This window comes from Natrix helvetica (genome assembly GCF_964273705.1).
Source record: "Natrix helvetica genome assembly, chromosome: 3".
NCBI lineage: Eukaryota > Metazoa > Chordata > Lepidosauria > Squamata > Natricidae > Natrix > Natrix helvetica.
This window is the reverse complement of record NC_138549.1, coordinates 73,585,613-73,608,446: the sequence shown is the minus strand read 5'-3', so window position 1 is coordinate 73,608,446 and position 22,834 is coordinate 73,585,613. Positions and strand designations below refer to the sequence as shown.

General features: G+C 33.8%; 2 protein-coding genes across 3 annotated transcripts in view; one reads left to right on the top strand and one right to left on the bottom strand.

Moving 5' to 3' along the window:
- The window catches only part of CDC73 (cell division cycle 73), a 103,957-nt gene extending 91,872 nt beyond the window's left edge, over nt 1-12,085 (bottom strand). Inside the window, exons 1-2 of the mRNA XM_081947172.1 lie at nt 11,760-12,085; nt 2,240-2,345 (exon numbers count right to left, since the gene is read on the bottom strand). Coding sequence (XP_081803298.1) covers nt 2,240-2,345; nt 11,760-11,890 — 237 coding nt within the window. The 5' untranslated portion in view covers nt 11,891-12,085. The remainder of the gene's footprint in view (nt 1-2,239; nt 2,346-11,759) is intronic.
- A 159-nt stretch (nt 12,086-12,244) lies between these two features.
- GLRX2 (glutaredoxin 2) lies at nt 12,245-17,722 on the top strand. 2 transcript variants are annotated; one of them, XM_081947176.1, is made up of 4 exons: nt 12,245-12,517; nt 13,567-13,630; nt 14,522-14,698; nt 15,799-17,722. In XM_081947176.1, exons 1-4 carry the CDS (start codon nt 12,480-12,482, stop codon nt 15,943-15,945), a joined length of 426 nt encoding a protein of 141 aa, XP_081803302.1. In that variant the 5' UTR covers nt 12,245-12,479; the 3' UTR covers nt 15,946-17,722. The 2 variants fall into 2 exon arrangements, with proteins under 2 accessions (XP_081803302.1, XP_081803303.1); XM_081947177.1 differs by having other exon boundaries at nt 12,483-12,555.
- Nucleotides 17,723-22,834: the final 5,112 nt, after the last annotated feature.

Below are 22,834 nucleotides of genomic sequence, written 5' to 3'. Positions count from 1 at the left end.
CTTGTAATGACTATACAAGATTTATTTAAATATTGTTTTATTAGAGTGTTCAGTACAATTATTTTAAGAAAATTTAAATACCAAATATTCATTTAAATTAGAGAGTGAGTGTTCTTTGCATGGAAAAATGTTGCCATTTTTTTACACTTATTTGAAATATTTTTGTCACTTTTTAATCTGTTGTGTTATTGCCCCCCCCCTTTTATTAAGTTTATATTTTAATGTTTGTTATGAAATATAATAAAGGTATTTGTAAAAAAATGTTTTTTTGGCTAATGAAGCTTGAGGAAGTATTATAAAACACAATCTTGTGGTTTGGCATCCATAGCTTGAAAAATAATGAATTGCAGGTAGTACTTTTGCTTTAGCTTACTGATTGTAAGACTGATTTACTTGGTTTTGAAGTTACAATTATGCAGTGTGTCCATGGTCATTCGGCCTTATGACCATAGTATAAGAGATGCTTCAACAATTACCACCCCCATGTCACCACATCACACCCGGCGGGCTCTCCACAGGCCTTGAAAATAAGACAAAAACAGTTAAAGAAGGAATTGGTTTAAGAAATTCTCACTTTTACCCCTAATTTTACCTCTAATATCTCTTTTAGGTATAGGTAGCTATTCAAATAGGTAGTTATTTGAAAAGTTATCTTTTCTTTTTTCTTCCTAAATTATCATTACTTGTGTAGGAAATATAGTTTTTATTAAATTTATATGCTGCCCATTTTGCTATCGAGAACAACTCTAGGAAGTAATATAGCCACAAAGGTGTGAATGTAATATCATTATCTGATTTTGTCTTTTAATATATGCTATATTAATTTGCTTCATTTTTTAAAAAAAAATTCTGCTTGGTTTTTACAAGACATAAATTAAAATAAATATTTCAATAATTTCCAAAACTGGATACTGGATGGGACTAAAGATTATACGTAGAGGCTATAAGATGGTGCAAAACATTATGATAATAAAAACTGAAGACTTCTGAAGAATGAAATCAGAAAAAAAGTGAAATATTAATAGCATCTGCTACTATGGTACTATAATTCAGATGTTACTGAAGAATTGTCAAATGTAAAGAAATAGTATCTGACAAGATAGAAATGATATTGAAAGTAGATTTTACAACTGACAGGCTAGGAGAATGATTCAGAAAAAGGATGTTTCACTAGATCTCAACAAGAAACTGGCTGAGGTTTTAAAATTTAAAAGGGAAATACAAATGACAAACCAAGAGAATAACCTGTATAGTTTTTCCTATTGTATTTACAAAAGAAGCTTGTTAATATCTTGAAGAACTCTGCAAAGTGACAAAGAAGAAATGAAATCAAATCTTGTAATATTTGACTGAATTAAGGATTAATAAGACAGCTAGAAAAATATGGAAGGAATACTAAGTTGGTCCATCTTCAAACTAAAATTAACATATTGCAACAGGCAACATAAATAAAAACTAATTTTAATGACATGCTAAAATACATATCAACCTTTAAATTCAGCCATAAGCAAGTAGTTCTTTTTCTTCCGTTAAGGCTGCAAATTTAGTTAGAATATTCAATTCAAATGAGTTTAACGTGATTTTCCTCCATGTAAACAGGCCTGGGACATTGTAATTAGATTTAATATGTTCAAGTCCAAACTGCAAATGGACTAACAAAGAATGAAAGTATCAAAATTGTGGATTCTTTTCTATATTTTAATGACGTTGAAACAATCTATTTTATTTCTATTTTGGTTTTGATTGAGCTTTAATAGTAGTTAATATAATTCTGACAAGTCATCTTGGGCAGGAGTATTTACTGAGCAGTATAAATTTCCAAAGCTGGCCCAAATCTTTTATATGTAATTAAAATAAAGTTGAAGATTATTTATAAACCTAAAGATGTACTAAAATGTGCAATATAGTTTCAATTACATTTTTGTATGCTTTTAAATAACCGCATGTGACAGGTAGCAGCCTCTCTGGTCAGAAGATTTGAGTTGCAGTTATTACTGTACTCCTGCTTTAAAGTCTTTTCCAGAAGAATAAAAAAAAGATTAACTGAAACAATTCCTAAACATATAATCATAAAATTGTTTGATAAAAATTGGTTGAATAAAAATAATGTATTGTAAGGCCATGATTTGTGATAGTTCAATTCCTTAGCACAGAAATTCATATTCAGATATTCAACGAATAACTGGGGAAATGGAGAACACCATTAAAAAAAAGTCAAGCTCTCAAGGAATTTACTTACTGCCGCACGACGGACATAAACAGGATGTGAAAGATGTACATTATTCAACAGGAACAAAATTGAATCCAATGTATAGTACTCCCTTGGCTGGCCTTCTTTTCCTGTCCTGTACAGAATAAAATGAAAATTGGTTTAGAAAACTGAAATAAAAGGAACATATGCCATCTAGGTTTCTCACCATAAAAACAAGAAATATGAACTAATAAATATCACTACCAGTCCATATTTTGTTTCTTCAGTGGAAAAATGAAGGAGAATCATCCTTACGATTTCACTCGAAGGATAAGTATATTTTCTTGCAATTTCTCTTTTTTCAACAAACTCAAGAACTCTTCCAACTTTTATTCAATGAGACAAGGGCCTTAGGAATTCCTCCTCTTTATTGGATAAAATGGCTAATTACAGTTCAAATATCTGGGGGTTTGCAAACCTTCAATTTGGGAGCCAATGCTGGCTTTCTTAAAGAAAGGTAAGCAAGTGCCCACTTTAAATATCAATAAAATCTAAATCAGATTTCAATTATTATTAAATGAATTTTCCTACCTTGCGGTTCTAGGCAGCTCAAAATTACTATTTTTGTAGCAAGCTGCATGCCTCGATTGTTACTATGTTGCATACAGAATACGTACATTATCATATTCCTAGTATCCTGCTGCATTAAAATATTATTCCCAATTGGATTTGAAAAATGTCCCTGAAAAATAGCTTCAAAATTGCTTATCACTTATACAGCTAAGTAATAAAACAGATTAAATACAATTAATTAATATAACGAGAGCAGGTATCTATAAATATTCACTAGATCTGTGCCTTGATGAGACAAATCTCCACAGTTGTCTAGGAACTCAAAAACCTATTGTTCAAATGAATTTGATTGGTAATCAGCATATTAGATATGGATTATGAATAAAAATCTACTGTCTTTCTGAACATAATGATTCAGGGAAGTCCTCTATAGAATTATATACTACAGTATTTGATATGTGACAATTGATCCACCACACAAAATTCCCAATCAAAGTGATATTATTAGGACTTCTTAAGAGCAAAAGTACATACTATAAAAATCTTATAAATCTTGACATATAAGTTACATTCTGCACTCTGGACTATTATTTAGTGATTATTTAATTACTTCAGCTGTACTTTTCGATTGAATCTTTCAGTTATTTGTTTTTGTAGATTTTTTTCATTATTTTCTTGGAACTTGCTATGGAAAGACACATATATTTTACAAAAAAATAAACTCTAATGTTTCAGCTTCCCTTTAAAAATAGAAATATGCTATTCAGATAACAGATAACAATATTGAAAGCCTTAGTGACTGGTCATTACATGGTTCATTCTCATGAAACATACCCATGGAACCAAACAAAAACACTTGGTTCTCATCCAGCTTTATCCATAAAGTTTCCTGAATGACTCTGGGCTTTAATCTATCTCATGAGTTTTTTATGTGGGGAAACACTAAAGATGGGAATGTTACAGTGGTAGGTTCTGGATCCTGTTCCAACCGGTACGATTGGAACGGGCCTAGCGGCATCCACTTGGACGCACACAGTGCACATGCACAGTACGTGCATGCATCTTAGTGCCTCCATGCTGCTCCAGCTACTCAGCAGAGCGTCGTGCAGGTGCTGTATGCACCGTGCACGGAAGCGTAGAAGCCTTAAAACACGGTAAGAAGCTCAGACGGGGGGGGCTCTGGAGCACCGTACCGGAATAGTATCCGGTGCTCCAGGCTGGCTCCGGTACACCCGTACTGGGGCGTACCGCCTGCAACCCACGACTGGAATATTATGATATTGCAAATGAAAGAAATGATTAGATGTTTAAAAAATCTACTAGGAAATAAGAACTAAAATATAAAAATTGAAAACACCATTCCACTATAAAATAATTTTTAAAACAATAATAAAACAGAAAGATTTCCCACAAAATGCTGAAGTGTTTTATAACCACCTTATGTTGGATATGGTTACAAAAGTTTTATAAACTGAGAAACAGAAGGGTATTGTTGATTTGTCAATATATCCCTATCTGTTTGAAAGAAAGTTTCTATTTAGGTCACAATTGCTCATCTTCAGAATTACAGTAATAGCTGAAATATTAAAAACAAAGCAAGTTTTATTCTGACATTTTCATAGGAATTAACTAGTGAAATATTTATGTTATAGCATCTGCCAGCAGAATGAATACTTCTCTTACCACTAATGTGGATATTTGAAGAAGAGATGAGAAAAGAAGGAGAAAAAAGCAAAAAGTGTTGTAGGAAAACAACATAATCATTTCCAAGATTACATTTTTTTTTAAGAAAACTAATTAAGTATACATATATGCCAACTCAATTCTAATGATTTATTTGTATATCTTCATAATATATGGCAGTATACATTATTTAAAAATATGATTTTAACTCATAATTATTATATTAAACAGGTTTATTTTTCCAGAGAGAAGCGTTTTTAGCACAGTATAGTGTACAAGGATGAAATAGACTAAAGTAGACACTTCTTGTTATGCATTTTTTTCTGTATTACTAGCTCTTCTACACTTTCTCCCCAAAGAGATAATGATAGCCAGGATTCTAGAGGTATAAATACACTTTAGACAGGGATAAAAATGTGGAGGAAATATTTCGAGGAAAATTTACAGGTAATGGAAGTATTAAGCATCTCCTTACTTTTCCACCAGCTTTTTTTATAGATAGTTATCTACTAAAAAATGTTGACCTGCATAATAACCTATGCACTGAATGAATCTAAGCTGCATAAAATATTATTCTAAGAGTTAAAAATACTGAAAATGAGTTCATTGAGTAACATGAACTATTGTAGTAGTGAATGTTATGTGGTTGCAGTAAGGTTAATTAATTTGCTTTTTTTGTTCTTTACAGCCTAGTCAATTTTACAAATTCAAAGTAAACAAATTTGCCATGATTCAACAAAATTACATTAATAATAAAAAGAATGATGTATGCATAATTAATATTTTCTATGACATTTTCCAATATTATGTGTTGATTAACTTTTCAGATTAACTTTTCAAATATCACAGAAAATTGTTTGCACTGTGCATCCGGAGCATCCAGTGAAACTTTTAATGCAAATTGGTTCTCTGCAGAATATACAGAGGATTTAAAGAAATATGATTTTTTTTAAAAAAAACTTACATATATGCTTTTCTTATAAATATTAATTTCAAATATAATTAATAAATGTACTTTTGTTACATTAACTTAAATTAATTTACATTTGCTAAAACAAAATAAAAAAGTAAATTGTATGAAAGGATGTCAGTGCTATTCTATTATTCTGTAGTTGTATTCTAAAACACTGGATTTTTAAATTATTTCAAAATCAATACAATGAAAATAAAGCATTATGAGTTATCAAAAATATGTAAAATAACCAATTGTTTCTGCTCAGTCAACAGCACAGGTGTCAAACTCGTGGCATCACACTGCCATCATGTGACGTTTTGTGATGTTTTTTCCCTTCACGGATCTGGGGTGGGTGCGGCCTGTGAATGATGCATCCTGCCCACAGGCAGCCAGTTTGACACCCCTGGTCTACATTAATCCTTATTCATTGACCATTCAAAGTTATAACAGCACTGAATGAGTAAGCGTGACTGGTCCTCCTAGTTACAGCTGTTGCAGTGTCCGTGCAATCATATGGCAATTAGAACTTTTGCAGCTTCTGTCAAAAATCAGTGAAAATATATGATGTTATACTTTATAGCCAAGTCACTTAGTAATGGAGCTGCCAGTCCCATTCACAATTGTTGATAGAGAAGTATATTTAGAGCAGGCAACCCATGTTCCTGGTCCATCAAACAATGCCATATTGCTGGATCTAGGAGTTGTGCATTCTCTCTGATCCTTTCTGTCCCATGGAAAAGCATTTGTCTGGAAATCCAGATGGCTTCAACCCTATTAATGTTTTGCAAGGCTTTGAAGGATGTTTTCCCAGGCATTTGGCCCAGGCAGTTAGGTAAGTTCTGCTATTAACATTGTATTTTTGATTGGGAAATTGGTTTTTTTTTTAAAAAAAAATCTTGGGTATCATGGGCTGTGTCCAAATGCTATAATTGCTGTTTTAATCCCTGCATAACACTCAGAATCACTACTGTGTGATTGGCAGCCCTATGAATATTTAAATAAAGAAGCAAGGAGGAAAGTCTTATCTGGGGTCCTAAGCAAAACAGGGATCAACTGGATTTTGTTGAACACATTTACAGCAATCATCAGGAGAAAGGGATTTAAGGCTTTTTCAAAGTTAATTTCAAAGTTAAGACAAAGCAGAAAATTATCTCAATTCATTCTGGATACAGTCTAACCTGTTTTCTATCAGCTTCAAAAATAATAGTATTTCAAGTGTTGTTTTTGTGTGTGGTGGGTACACTTATAGGATTGAAAAAATAACATTTTTGCCTTGGGTGTGCTGAGTTTGGATTTTGAGTGTTATATTACACTTACAATTTTGCCCATACTTGGGTGATGTTCTGGCTCAATAAATTATAGATATCTGAAAGATTTGGTACTACCAAATAAGCTTTTGAACGGTACTAACATTCTTAATTATTATTGTGAGTTTTTATTCAATAAGCACATTTAAAAAATGAACAAGAAGTTCATTTTTGAAGAAAAAGAAAATCATATTAAATGTAAAGAGCATTTTTAAAACTCCATTTAGATTAATAAAATCATTTTTAAAAACTTTATCTTTTACCCCCACTGGTGGATGAACTAATTAATTTTAAGGGAAATCTGGAGCATTACATTGTGCGTCCAGTCTGAATTTCATAATGACCATGGAGCACTTGGTCTCTGGGGCAATTTAGGTTTAAAGGAAACAGCAGAAAAGAATATTTATTTCTTACTGCCATGTGTTCTTTACTCATTTACTGTATATTTTCCAGAAAAAGACATATATTACACAAGATGAAATTAAAAGACATATTACATTGGACAATTTTTAAAATCAAGTCTTACTTTATTAAATTAGTTCTTCACTCACAGCTATTTATTTGTTTATTTATTTTCCCTTTGTTTTCATTAGGGTATGCGTAGGCCAAGAAAGGGAAAACATTGGAAAATAAATCAAGTGATATTATCTAGAATACTTATTTCTTTACTCATATCCAAGTCACAACCATATGTCAATATTTTAAGAACACAATAGATTAAAAATATAAGCTATTTATTATGGTTTTTTCACATGAAGCACCAATTCATAATTTATTAAATTGAACTAATGAAATAACATGTTAACACTAAACCATCATTTATGAACAGCAATACTAAAGCTAAGCCAATTTGAGGGGAGGGGAGAGGGAGAGTATAACTTGTGATGGAGACTTACAAATACTGATTATAAAAATCAAATAATCATGTGATTGATTTATGATTAGTATCAGATTTCTCAGATTATAATTTGCAGCATCAACAGGAAAAGTGGTTGAAGTCATTCTATTTTGAGATTTATACATTAAAAAATAGGTCTAAAATACTTCAGTCTTCAGCCAAATTTTATTTGGCAAATCTATTACTACATGGAATCCACACCAACTCTAATCTAGACTCTTCACTAACACAGAAATAAATTCAACAAACTTTTTCTTTATCTATGGCTTTAGCATACATTAATGACTGCTTAACTATTTACAGGAGGTTTAACTATAAAATTTTAATCTATATAAGTTTTATTTGTCCTCAGAACTATTAGCAAGATTGTCTATAAACATTGGAGTGTACATTCAATTAAAACAGAGCAACTTCTGCTGAAAAGTTACTTTCTGGGTTACATCAATAACTCCCACTGTATCCAACATTGGATCACTTCAAGATTAACTTCAAGAAAAAGTTTGTGGTTTTGTTTTTGTTTTTCTATTTTCACATTTAATTGTTTTTTAAAAAAACGAAGATTTTTTAAAATCATATAATTACATTTGCAAATATAAATACAAATAAATGTATACTTGAATGTGTCAACATTTTATTGGCTAAACTTAATTTCATCTAAATTTACCATGAGTTAAATTATATTCATTTCAAATGACTCAAATTCAGTTAAATATTTAATTAAGCACAAGCAAAGAATTTCTCTTCAAAATAGCTGCATATTTAGGAAGATTTACAGCTTCAAAGACTGTCCCTGGTTATCTGAGTGTTTATGTCCATGTGTAATTTACTCTTCACTGGCAGTTCCAGCAGAAATGCTGTGTGTACATGCATAAATATAGGCAACTGGAACAATGTTTCTAATTCTAACAAACAATATTTTTACTGGATGTTCTCAAGTTTAACTTTATCTGACATATCCTACCAAGTTATTTGACAGAGAAATAGAAAAAAATATTTGAAGTGAGTCTTGGAATGCAAACTTAAGAAAAATACTACATAAAAGAAAAAATGTTTGAGAAAGAGTACTGAGTACTTAAGAATCTTTTAATCTTGTCTTTTAATTAATCTAATAACCTACAGTTTTCAGAGCATACAGCAAAAAACAAACATTCTTTTCTTTCACTGTAAGCTCTAAGTTATTTTATAAGTTCATCAACTGGAAAAGCAGCACATATGACAAAGATATAATTAATGATTGTAATAAAAATAAAATGAACACCTCCAATTATAATAAAGCTATTACTTATTAGGAAAGCTCATCAATTAATATATCTATCTCTCCCATTACCTTAAAAACACAAAGGATTTAAAATGCATTGAAACATGTTGCAGATACCAAATGGTAAAATGCCAGAGTGAAAGCAGAAGATATTTTAATTCAAAAATCTTGCTCACTCATGAATGCATTAAGCTGTCTAGGTTCAAACTTCATATCCCAGACTAACTGTTGCAAGGGTTTTTTAAATGTTTCAATTTTTTTTAAAGAAAAGACAGTAACAAATAAATGTGTTCATATTTAGAATTGAACATTCTATTTATATAAGGCACAGCAGCCATATTTTGATCAATCTCACAAGAGACCAGAGATATATGAAGTATTGTTGTAACCATATTAGAAATGTAAAGGACTATGAGTTAACAGAAACTTCTAGTGACTTAACAGCAAAGTCAAGACTTGCATGTAAATCTCCTAAATGCAACAACTATTAGAGGAGATAATGAGACTTTATATCTAGTTATCTACGACAAAAATGAGAGCGTAAAGGCAAGTTGGAACAAAAGAACTGTAAAAACAGTTTTTCTAGAACTATCTAAGGAAACAAAAGTGGGTGTCAGATACAGGGATTGATTAAAGGAGAATAAACCAATTATAAGTAAGCTGGTTTAATTTTTTATACATATGTACAAATTAGTACCCTGAGATCCGAGCAACCTAAAGCTCATAGATACCACAAAAAAAGTTATTTTTAACACAAAAAGGGTGATTACTCAATGACTATATTACTATAGAGAAGATATTAACTATATAAAAACATACCATTTGTTTTAAATTTAAAGTAAAAGGACTAAAATTAAATTGTTTTTGACAGTTTCCTCAGCTATTGCTTTTATAGAATTGCTTCTAACTCAGGATAAGTAGTTATGTCAGAGAAATATGCTTATTGGCAGAATTCATGATCTAAAAAACAAAAAGGGTAATTAAGCCCAGGAACACAGGTCAACCAATGCCGTGAAAAATATAACAGGTTACAAAGATAAATTCATAAAGGGAAGGTATTTGAGAATACAGAAAAAAAGATAGTGCCTGTATGAGATGCACACATTATGGACCAGAAGCTCCCTGCAGTCAGGTAAATCACAAACATGTATACTAATATGGAGATGCCTGTATAAACTGAAGTCTTTTTAAAGTTTTAAGGCTTTACTATGAATTCTTGAAAAATTCCTGTCTGTAGGTTCCTGACTCTTTCTGGATACCTGTGTATAACTCCTTTGATTTAAAGAGTTTGATCTGTATTTTTAGGCTTTTTCAACTTTGGGATTCATAATTTTATAATTAGTTACTTATAATGTTTTACTTTCAACATTAAATCACAAAACTAATTGAAGGTATAATAGAAGTAAGATATTAAATTCCCAGAGCTTACTGAAAGCAAACAAATCATGAAACAGATGCATGTAAAAGTTTGTAAAGCACTCAAATATACAACTGCTGTTCTTTTAAGAAAAATATGTAATATGTTCTAAAGATCACCTATTTTAGAACTACTAGATTTTTTTTAAAAAAAAGATGGACATTTCCAGAAATCACAACCCTGCTAAAATACATCAATGAAAAAATGTTGTTAAATGTTCTAAAAAGAAAAAAAAAGGCTAATACCTTGCTCTTATATTCTATTGCAGGGTCTCAGAGAGTCCTGGAGAGACAGATAAGCTTTAACTGAATCTATCAAACCTTTACAAATTGTCCCTAATGTTCAAATTATGAAAACAAACAGCAATGTCAAGTTTACTGGTAAATTACCTTTCCAATAATAGCCAGCAAAAAAGCTGTATTAAACCAAAGTATTGTTTGGTTTACCACGTGAAGTTCTTAACAACCAGATGGCACAGTCCTTATAAAATGAATATAACATTCAGATCACCTCAATTGTTTCTTATCCAGATCACATCTGAAAAGTTGTATCAACAAAAAAAATGGTGGTTTGTATTCCACTGTATAATCTGCTCTTTCTAAGGTTCCATAAAAGTACTGGGAGCTTTAAAAATAATAGACACCAGTTGCTGTTGCTTCTTTCCCAGATCCTCATCAATATTTTCAAGGCGGTGGTAGGGAAGAGATAGCCATTACTATCCCAATACACACAAAGAAACCTACAAGAACCCAATTTACCCACTCTGGCAAGCAACCTGTTTTTTTCAAGCTCTGAACTCTTACATCTTTTACATTCTGCTACAAAACACCCAGATAATCAAGAATACAAAAAATTCTGCCCCAACTTGACTAAATTTACTTCCAAAGTGAACCCCACAACGCAGGATGCTAACTTTTATCTGCTCTCACACGTCTTTCCATGGACCCTACCCAAGAGACTTATTTCCATCCTAACGCTCTGACATGTTAACAACACCAAGCAAATCACATTGCCTTTTGACCAGGCTTTATAGGGTTCCCCCCACCCACCCACGTGTCTTCCAAGCACTCTGCACGAAGGTTGTTGCAACTCCACATCCCGTTCTGGGGAACTACTTCCTAATTAACCTGGAGGCAAGCAGGTGCGGCCGCGTTCGCCTTTAGAAAGAGACCCCCATAAAGGCACCAAAAGAAGTCAGAGGCATCGCGAAGCTATTGGCCTCAAACCCCACCTCCGACGTCCTGAGCCCGAGGCGGCACAGCGTTAATCACAGCTGGGCAAACTAACCCGCTCGGCGTCCCCGGACGGCTTGGGAGCGAGCAGCTCGCTGTCCTCTCAAGGGGGAGGAAGCATCGGCTGAGCAGGGTGAAGCTTCTCGGTCGGGTCCTGCAGAAGGACATCGCTGCTCGGTCCCTTCCCATTCGGAGCTCCCCTCACACACACACAAACACACCGGCGAAGCTTTTGGCGGACTTACCCCCAGATGACATAGTTGGTCTTGACGTTCTTGGGCCAGGAGAACTCGCCGAAGATCACTTCGTCGCCTTTCACCACAATCTCCTTCTTCTGCGTGTTGTACTGGCGCAGCACGCTCAGGACGTCCGCCATCGCCTCAGCCTGCTTCGCTCGCTGGCCTCGAGACCCCGGAGACCCGCCCGCTCCAGTGGCTTCCCTCGCGCCGCCTCCTGGTGCTGCGCCTTTCGCCCCGACAGCCGCCTCGTCGCCTGACTGTCAGACAACGTAAACCGACCGTCCGACTAACCGACTGAACGACAGACCAACCACCCCAGTCGCCGCCGCCGCCGATATCGCACGCGCAGAAGGAAGAATAGTCGGAAGGACCCTACCAGTCCGCCTACGCCCGCGCCTGCGCTCAGGGGAAAAGAAAAAAAAACATTCCTTGACCCCGCCCACGACTGGATAGGAAACACAGAGAAACGAGAGACCTGTCTCTTTCAGCACTGCCTCCCGCCTTCCCCTTCTGACTCTCTTCAACCTCTCACTGTCAGACCCCCCGTGATTGACGTGAAGGAGAGCCTGTCGCAACGCTCGAAGGGGAAGTTCGCGTTTTCAAAGGAAGGACAAATCGAACAGGCAATGGAGTAGTTAGCCCCTGGGTTGTTGAGGGCCCTTGGAAGAGAAGCAGACCTGTCTTCCGGAGGCGGAGCCTCGGGCGGCGGCTATTCTCATTTGGCTGATGGCTTTGAGGGCGCTGCAGAGGCTTTGGGTGCTCAGGTTGGTTGAACGCGGGAAGGATGTGCGGGAAACGAAAGGTGGATTTGGCTTGATTCCAGGGGTTTGGCTTGTTGAGATGCTATAAATTCTATTTTGCGAGTGAAGGCAGTTTAGTTTGTAAAGAGATTTAGCTGTATCTATTTTTGTAGCATTCACCTTGGGTTACCCTAGAAGGTTTGTTCTTAGCTACCAGCTAACACTGTCATTTTATGGGTGTTTATTCGTGACTAAATAAAATCTGGGCTGTATGCAAGTTAATATATTCGACCAGGATCTAGTTTTGAACCTCTGGAGTATTTCCTGTCATGCACAGAAAACAGTCAGTGCAGTCGCTCAACCACTGATATGCAGCTGTTTGGCCATTCTCAAAAACTGGTTAACAATGATGGGTTTTGGGGGATCACCCTTATTGAAATCCTTTCCACAAAGGTGCTTTTGAAGAGGGAAATTTATGTTAGTTTACAGAACAACCTGGCTGCGGAGATGTAATCATATGCTTAGTTTCCCTGACTTCACGCTTTTATGTTTGAGTCCCAAGATAGGGCTGCTGCTCTGGAAGTTTGTTTTTCAGACTGGCTTTGGTGATGGGGGTCTCTGGAATTTTTTAATGATCTATAGTGCTTTATTTGACTTGAATTTATGAGTTAATCATTGTTAGTAGTTTTTTGGGGTCTAGCATATCTCTTCTTTTTATCATAAAGTGGCTAACTCTTTGGTATTCAACTTTTAGAGTTAGAACTGTCTATGTGTTAAAACGTTAGGGTGTGTGTCTGTGTACTTTACTGTAAATCTAATTTAATTGATATTTCTTTAGTTCTGTAGAATGCTTGGTTTTTAAATGTATATTTTTAAAAGGCTATAATATAGTAACTCCTGGTAATATAAGACTTTAATCGAAATTATTTTTTGTACATGTCGAAAAAGATTGTGCCACTTAGCTGGTTACTTTTATGAAATTTACAATGTAACTGGTTGTAAGGCTGGTCTTTAAATACAGGATTATATTATAAGCAGTCTAATAGTCATTGCAACGCCTTTTTTCCCTTTAGAATGGGGAACAATGCATCTGCTGCTACAGCGATATCTAATACTGCTATATCAAATCAAATCAAAGTGAGTAAATGCGGTTGGTGTAAATGCTGCTTCTTGTGGGATAGGGTCTTTACTTTTTCTAAAGTATAAATTGTAATTCTGAGTCATGTTTTTGAAGTCAAACACATATTGTTATAGCTAAGAAGTCCCCCCAACATTGTTCCAGCTGTTGGTTTTTCAGTTTTTCACTCTTTCCTGTTTCAAAACGGCAGGAAATTGTACTGTCAGGTTTTTACAGTCATAATTAACTCCCACCCCACCCCAGGGCAGTATAGAGCATTTGAGAGCCACATATGGTCCTAAAACAGCTGTTCATCATGCACAATACCTTTTAACAGTACTGGAAGTGTGTTCTAGTCAAAGCAATGCAATCACTCTAAAAAGTTTGTTTTAATTTGTATCAAGAAGCCTTTTGACGCAAACTTCTTGGAAGTAGCAGAAATACAATAGATTCTAACAATTTTAATTGGGAGTGTTAGCAATCCTATTCAAACTAAATAATGAAACTTTGAAAAGTGGAAAATCATGTTGGCAATACAGTAGTACTTTAATCAAGCCCTCCCTTTTAGATGAAAACATGCTAGCTGATTCATTTGTTAGTATAGGCTGAACTGGAACATTTTAATTATGTGAGGGGTGTGTGTAATATTGAAGGCTATAGTTACTTATTTTTCTTTAACACAGAAGTATGTAGAATGTGTTTCTTTAAGCAGTTGCTTTTTCTCCATTATACAAACATTATATTTAGAGCCAGACATGTTTGTTGAATAGGTTACAATTGTCTGGATTCACATAAAACCCTAAACACTGAAGTTTATTTGGATTTCAAATTGACTTTTAATCTAGCCACTAATTCTTCCAGTTTCCCTTATGCATACTTCTCATCATATCAATTTTTATTTCAACCCACAGGATGCTATATCAGATAATTGTGTTGTGATCTTCTCAAAAAGCACTTGTTCCTACTGCAAAATGGCAAAGAGACTATTTCAAGAAATGAATGTCAATTATAAAGCCATAGAACTTGATAGATATGAAAACGGAAGTCAGTTTCAAGATATCCTTCATAAAATGACAGGCAGCCGGACAGTGAGTACTATTTTTTTTCAGATTTCGGAACAACTACCACTTTTAGTTTGGGTGAGAGGACAAAGCTGCATAGAGCATTCTGTGGTTTTCTAAGTTTTCTAATTCTGGACAAACTCTACTCCGTTTATAAGAGAAATCAGCAAGTGCAAGTGGAGTAGTTCAGAGTTAGCCTAGAATTTTAGTGAATTTTACCTTACCATATCATTCAAAGTGTTTCATAATGCAATAGCTACTATTCTAATATAGGTTTTTTTTTAAAAAATGCAATCCATACGTTTATGCAACCTTGTAATAGATGTTGCCTTGAACAAATTGCTTGGATGTGACAATAAGAGAATATAGTTTTATACTCTACTTCTAGCTTTGAAGATATTATATATGACTGGGCACTCTGAGAAATAAATATATTTACTGAAGAAAGATTTTGTGTGATAGAGTAAAATTTGTTTTGGTCCTGATTAAAATCGGTGATATGTATTTAAGAGTTGTTTACATTTGATATGAGTGCAGCATTTTGATGTTTTAGCATAGTGATTTTTTCTTTACATAAAGACTACAATCTCTAGCCTTAGAAAAACTAGTGAGGGGTTATTATTGTCATTGTTTTCAGAATGAATATTTATTTTTTGCTTATATTTTTTGCTTTTTGCTTGTTCACCTTATGTTTGGATTATAGCTCTCCGTCTGAACTTGACAATTTGAATCAACCTTGTGAATTTAACCTTTCAATTTTAGATCATTGGTGAATACTATCTTTAAATAAAAATTAAAGTGCTAAATTGAAAAAAAAAGTTATCTCTACTTGGTATTTCAATTGAATTCAAAAGGGAATCCGGATTTTTTTTTTTTAAAAAAAAGAACACTCACTGCTAGAGTTAGATTGGATTGAATAAGATGCTGCTCTTGGATGTTAAAGGAAAGTCTTACTTATATCAGTATCTTCTTGCAGGTTTCAAGGTTTTTTAATCAAGTCTGATTCCTCCAATTTTTGTAAGAGTATCTCCCTTGGTTCCTTAATAACATAAATTCAAACCATATGCTATAGTGTATTTCATCTATGTTTGAACAATATCATTATAACATTCATTTATATTCAACAGGTTCCCAGAATATTTATCAATGGAAACTTTGTCGGAGGTGCTACAGATACTCAGCAACTTCACAGGGAGGGTAAACTCCTTCCATTAGTTCACCAATGCCAGATCCAAAGAGAGAGAAACTCGGTACATTCATATGGTTTTCCTTGATTTTTTGAACAAAATAAGCCCAAATTTCACTTTACCAACATATCTGTACAAAAATGCTTCAACAACTTTGAATTGTCCCAAAATATACTGGCTATTTAGTAAATATGCAGGTTGCAACCATACAGGAATTCCTGGTAGAAAACTTAGCCACACAAATAAACCTTGTCACATTAAGTCAGTTCTGGAAACTAAGTCTTAAGAGCTATGCCATCTGCACTCAAACATGTAGCAATACTCCCAGGATGAGTTTGGCATACGTATGAGCACCTGCACAATAATCAGCTGCCGTCCATGACGATTTGCTCATTGTTTGCTGTTTCTGCAACTCTGTACTAAATTTTATAGCTATATTGTCTGCATGCTGCCTTTCTCTCAAGAAACTGGACACTGGCAAGTTTGGTATATCGAACAGAAAAAAATGAAGAGACTTGAACAACACAAAATCAGCAGATGGAGTGCTAGAAATAAGATACTGTGAGCAGTCATTGGCAAAGGAGAAACTGAACTCAGCTTAATTCTTCTCTTCCACATATCTCATCATTTGCTTCCTTTCACCTTGGAGCTTGAACTTCTGGTTAGTCCCAGCACATGAATCTTTATGCAGTCAAATACAAAGAAGGCTTTTGCCTCTTTAAAGTTATATAGAAAGGGAATGCCAGCACATTGGCAAAAAGTAGCTCTGGAGAAAGCAGAGAATATAGATTGAATAAGCCATTTTGGATGAGATATATATAGACTAGTTTTATATATGCTGAAGTTCTACTTCAATTGTACCTCTACTTTGCTTGAACCAGTGGTGGGTTGCATATCCCGTTCCAACCGGTACGGTTGGAACTGGGCTGGTGGTACCCTCAAGTATGCGCGCAGCACGCGCATGTGTCTTAGCGCCTCCGCAATATTCCAGCTGCTCCATGGAGCATTGCGCAGGCGCTTATGCACCATGCGCCTGCGTGGAAGTGCAGAAGCCTTTAAACACTGGTAAGGAGCTCGGATGGGCCCTCCGGAGCACCATATCAGAACAGTATCCGGTGCTCCGGGCTGGCTCTGGTATGCCCGTACCGGGCTGTACCGCCTGCAACCTACCACTGGCTTGAACCTACATGTATACAACTGTAGTTTTCAATGTCGACCTTGCTAGTCTTTTGCTTAGCAAGTACGATTCTGTAAAATCCATGTTCATTCTCAGTAAAGCACCATCACTGCCCTTTTCCCAGTTTAAGTATGTCCAAGGTAATCTATCCTTGCCTGATTAATATTGTGGTTTATTTAGGCAGTGTGTCAGAATCATCCTTTAACAACACATAACATGAAGGATTTTTTGGAATTAGGTATCTAATTCTAATTAGGTAAAAAGGACCTCATTAGCTATATGTAGCAGATGCTAGCAAATGATTTACAGATTGGTGAATATTTTCAAAAATGTTCTTGTCTGAAGTGAAATGCAACCTCTGTGGCTTGCAATTGGATTGAAGTTTATGAAATAGAACTTTATGGGTATATGACAAAACAGATTGTGACTTAATGAATGTTCTTTCTCTTTGTGTAATATATTTGCATTAAACAGTACCAAATATTTTTCAGCATTTTACATTCACTTGTTATGATTAACTGCATTATAAGGTGCATGCTCATGTTCCAAAGAATGTGGGTTTTTTATTTTCACTTTTCAAATATTGTATCCTAAAACAGATTTACAAATTAAAAAACAATGATGGATATAAGAGATAGTACTCTAATGGCCAAATTAACTTTTAATTAAAGAGGAGAATACATCTAACTTTGTTTCTATCTATAAACCATGTCTGGATTTTGTGCTGAGATTAAAAAATATATTTTGGGATATACTGATTAGGCAATTTTTTTTAAAATAGAAATAACTAGTATATATTGAGTATGTGAAGTAAAAAAGTTGAGGCTGTAATGTTATGTTCATTCTACTTCACAATATAAGAGTGATCAGACATAGAAAGCTCACAACCTACCTATCCATCCATTCATATATATCCCCAAAGCAATTAAATGCTGAAGAACTTAGAAGCAAATGCTAAGAACAAAAACATATATGTGAAATTGAAGCACACATCCAGCATTCATAGAACTTCCGTTCCAGCTCACCTTTTTAACCATATATTACACTAGTAAATAATGATAGTGGCATCATTAAAGGTAATTTAAATGATGAGGTATATAGAATTTATTTTGCACTTGTTCTACAAAGCATAAAACAGGAATATTTCATTTACACTTGTATCTGAAACCAATTACTTACTCAAAACAATGGTAATCAACAAACCCCCTCTTCTCTAATGATGTTTATTAATAAAGAGATTGTTTTCTTAATTAAAAACTTGCTACTCTTTAAACGAAAATCCAAGGCTGTTTATTTTAAAGTGGAAATCACATATCAAATATTCAATGTTTATTGTAACATTTTTGCAGTAAAGGCGTTTTGCTTTTTAAAAAAAATATGCAATTATGAGCCTCGGAAGAATATGATTCTAATGAGAAGAATAAAAATTGAATCCTTTTTCTTCTAATAATGTTTTCCATACAGTCATTCATTAAAATTCTGATACCCAAGGGTAAAAACATCAAAAGTGAAAGAGTAGAAAGAATATTATGATCTGGACCAAAATATCATCTGGTAATTCAAACAATCCTTTAATTGTCAAATTAGTCTCAGGGCTGTACTGTATCTAGGTCATATTTGCTCCCCAAAATTACCTGCTTTTGCCCTTTGGAGTCATAAACAGCATCTTGCAACTGGTTACACAAGCCAAACATTGAAATTTATTTCCATTGTACAAGTTTAAAGAAGGAAGTTAATTAGCTGACTGACGTTCTTTTTATTTTAAAAGGTATATCTTTAATATACAAAAAATCATAGATAACTGCATATTATTATTATTTCTTACTATCAGAATTACGTTTTGCAAAATTCTTTGTATTTTTTATCAATCAAACAGGTCAAAATAGCCATACTAAATTTAAAATTGTACATTTCACAATATTTCTGCTTCAACATTTCTTCAAAAATTCACTGAAGCTAAAGATGTACCATTTTTTTCAAAATGTTAACAATGTAGGGTATAGCTTTCCACTTAAAGATAATAGATATTGTCTATAGCACAAACAATAGATGATACTGTGCTATCCTGGTAAATCTACAATAATGTGTAAAATTAGTATTTTCAAAATGTTACATTTTTAAAATTCTTGTCACACAAAGAATTATTTCAGTAACTACAAGCCTTTTTCAACATAGTGTGTACTCCAGTCTCAGAATGGATAAACTTAATGCAAAAAGTAAAGTTATTCTGGGCAAAATTTACACATCTACAGATACAAATGTCTTTCATTTCTTATGATGATGTTTAAGGTTTTCTAAAGGCATACACTTGATCAAAGTAAAATTCTTTCCCCATCACAACCAAAAATTAAATCTCACTGTGTTACAAAAAGTTCACCCATTAATCTTTTAACAGTACAATGTGAATATCTGGATATAAATATTAGGCAACATTTTAACTGAACTACATATTGTGCAAATATGTACAGATGGCCAGTTAAACCCAAGTGTTGCATATTCCATACTAACGTACTATATAGTAATTTTTCACTGAAGAATTAAAACATTGGATGTTATTTTGCTGTTAAGAGTTATTCAACTTAAAGTACAAATGCAAGATCAGTTTATTTCCTAAGGTAGCATCTTTTAACCATTCTCTGCCACTCAAGCAGAGAATTCATATATTCTTCCTTAGCATTATCTGTTTACATTAAGTTATTGGTCTTCTTTCTGAGATGGTAGTTTACAATGTAGGTGAATATTGCCTTTATATTCAAGCATAACTTCATGCAATTTGGTATAATATAGTTAGATTGTACATTTTTAGTACAATGGAAACAAACACTTGGTATGGGTTATTTATCAAGTATTCTTGATTGCCTATTCAACATACATCACACAAATGCCTACCAAACAGGGTGCTCAATTTCTCATAATTATTACATATTTTGTATAGATTGCAGTATGAAATATTTTATATTGTATTCAACAAAACAAGATAAAGGTAGTTGATTTATGACCCAAACATTTTACTGCTAAGCAAGGTAGTTATTAAGTTAATTTTTCCCCATTTCATTATATCTCTTGCCATAGTTGTTAAGTCAATCACTGCAGTTGTTAAGTTAGTAACAGTTATTACAATAAGCGAATCTGGCTTTCCCACTGACTTTATCAGAAATTCACAAAAGGTGATCATATGACTGGGACACTGTAACCATCATAAATTCATCCAATTACCAAGTATCCAAATTTTGATTATGTGATCATGGGGATGCAGCAACGGTTGTAACGTGAACAACAGTCATAAGTCACTTTTTTCTGTGCCATTGGAATGTCAAATGGTCATTAAAATGAGTGGCTATAAGTGAAGGACTGCTTCTACCAGTTTTGTAATGTTTGTGAGTTTTTGACATATATAATAAAATTTTATATATCAATAGAATCCCTACATACCTGTAAAAGATCACCAGATCTTTATTATGGACCTATTGTGAAAATGACACTGATTCGTTGATTGTGAATACAGAATTCAAAACCAGGCCTATAATCACACCTTTTGCATCAAAAATAGTTAGAAACAATACTCGTGGTAAGCACTAAACAGAATTCAATTTTCGTGATTCATTTAAATTGAATTGTGATTTAGAGAATGTACCAGAATATACATCACATAACCCCCTGGCACCCTTTGACAATAGAAATCATATTTCATTTGCATTAAGCTAAAGGTACAATCTATAATTAACTAAATGGCATTGAAGACTAATTCAAAAACCAGAACAGCAGCTATTGAAAAAAAAAACATTATTTACAAGAGGCACTCCTGAAAGAGACAGCAGTGATCACTAAAACAAACAAGGTCAAATGGAATTAAGCTGATGTGGGCAGGAAGTACATTTAAATGTCACACGAGTTAGAGTCACTACCAGGGTATGAGATGACTTTCAGATTGAGTTAAAGCCTTTATCGTAAGTAAAATTAAGCAAACCCAGAGTACTGTTAAAGTGGTAGTGAAAGAACAGGAGAGCAGTGAAGACAATTGGGCGACTTTGGACCCAACATTCTCTCTTGTAGAGAGATGGGAAGTTGAATGGTGGTGCAAGCAAACAAGACAATTATGGACCAATATTGAATAGGACCTTACATGGATTAGTACACAGGATACACAAGGATATATAAGGATGTATCCTTGTATTTTTGCAAAACTATCCATATTTCCTTTAATGAAACACTAAGACTTTTTAAATTAATTCGGTCTTATAAAAATTAAAATGCTAAGAGATCGATAGATAGATAGATCAATCGATAGATATTCATTCTATAATCTATCAATTTGGATGGAATGGAAGGAATAACACATACAAATGGACTCCTTTCCTCTCCAATTCTGCTCTAGATAGTTGAAGAACTGTCTAAAGCAAATCCGGGGTTTGTCAAAAGGGGCAAAGAGAAGGGGGAAGTCATATCATATTGGCTATAACCTTAAATTAACTGAAAAAGTATTTCATTGCAATTAAAACCTATAATCACACCGATTTTTAACACAGAATGGATTCAGTTTTGAAACATGCAATATTTTTAAGGTCCCACTTCATCTTGCACTCTATTTCATGGCACCTCATTACTAGACAAGAAGGCTTTTCTGTCCTTCCAATACACAGAGAATCTCTTTTCTTTCATATTACTAACATCTATTGCCAAAAATGATTTAAATAAAGTGGATTATTTACCATGGATACATGCAAATTAACCCTTTCCTCTCCCCCTCCCCTCCTTGGCCTCTTCTCTCTTTCAGTAAACATGTTATGTTCAAACGTAGCAAACTCCACTTTCCTCTTTAACTCCTACTGCCATCATTTAAGAGGGTCTCCTAATCTGCACTGAAACAGAAGTAAAATATGGGAAATAATAGTATGGATAAAAGGGAAAATGAAGTCACCTATCTGTTATTGTTATATCTCTAGATAATTCTATTCACAGCACAGAAAAGAATGAAAAAGGTTAGGATAAGGGAATAAAATTAACGCCTCATTTATTATAGCTGCTATTCTATTATTATTATTACCTTACTTATTCCATCACTGCTTCTCCAATATGGTTTGAAAAAACCCCAATTTCATTTTAATAGTAAAACTAGCATATCTGTACAAAAAGGTAATGCCTACATTTTACTACCTTTATAACAATTTGATATCACAACACTTGCTTATTGAAAAAGTAATTTAAAGTAGATTGAACAAATTCAGAGTGAATGTATTTTAGCAGACAAGTCAGTATAACTATTATTCAGTGGCATATAATCAACATTTAAAAAAAAATGAAACAAATGTATAAAGGATAAATAATTTTTATACATTAGAACCCGAATATGTTAGTTCTAGTTATGTATGTTATTCATTCATGAGAAAAATAAATCAGGATGAAAAAAAAACTTTGGATCATATGCAAAGATTTCAAGAAAAGCTTTGATTTCTGTATTTCCTTTAAAAAAAAAAAAGCTCTCCATTTCTCCTGGGTCAGGAGGCCAGCAGCTTTTGTAATGGAAGAAGTCATGGAAGTCATTTAAAATATGCAAGAAATTATGTTGTATGTTCAACATTGCAGATCAAAATACTTTTGCAGGACGTATCTTTATACTGGTCCAGGAGCTTTAAGCTAAATTCAGCCTCTTATAGCTTTCCCACAGATCTATGTAAATTATACATTTTCACTTTTTAAATTTCCTTATTCTAGTATTGGCATTTCTCCATAAGGAACTACAAACAGCACAATTACTTATAAAGAGATTAGCAACAGCACTTACACTTATATACTGCTTCA

Bases quoted from the DNA above. Each gene is read 5' to 3' on its own strand.
- GLRX2 (XM_081947176.1), top strand. From the start codon at position 12,480: ATGGCTTTGAGGGCGCTGCAGAGGCTTTGGGTGCTCAG. The intron at 12,518-13,566 runs GTTGGTTGAACG...TTTTCCCTTTAG, and splicing joins CAGAGGCTTTGGGTGCTCAG to AATGGGGAACAATGCATCTG. The intron at 13,631-14,521 runs GTGAGTAAATGC...TTCAACCCACAG, and splicing joins CTATATCAAATCAAATCAAA to GATGCTATATCAGATAATTG.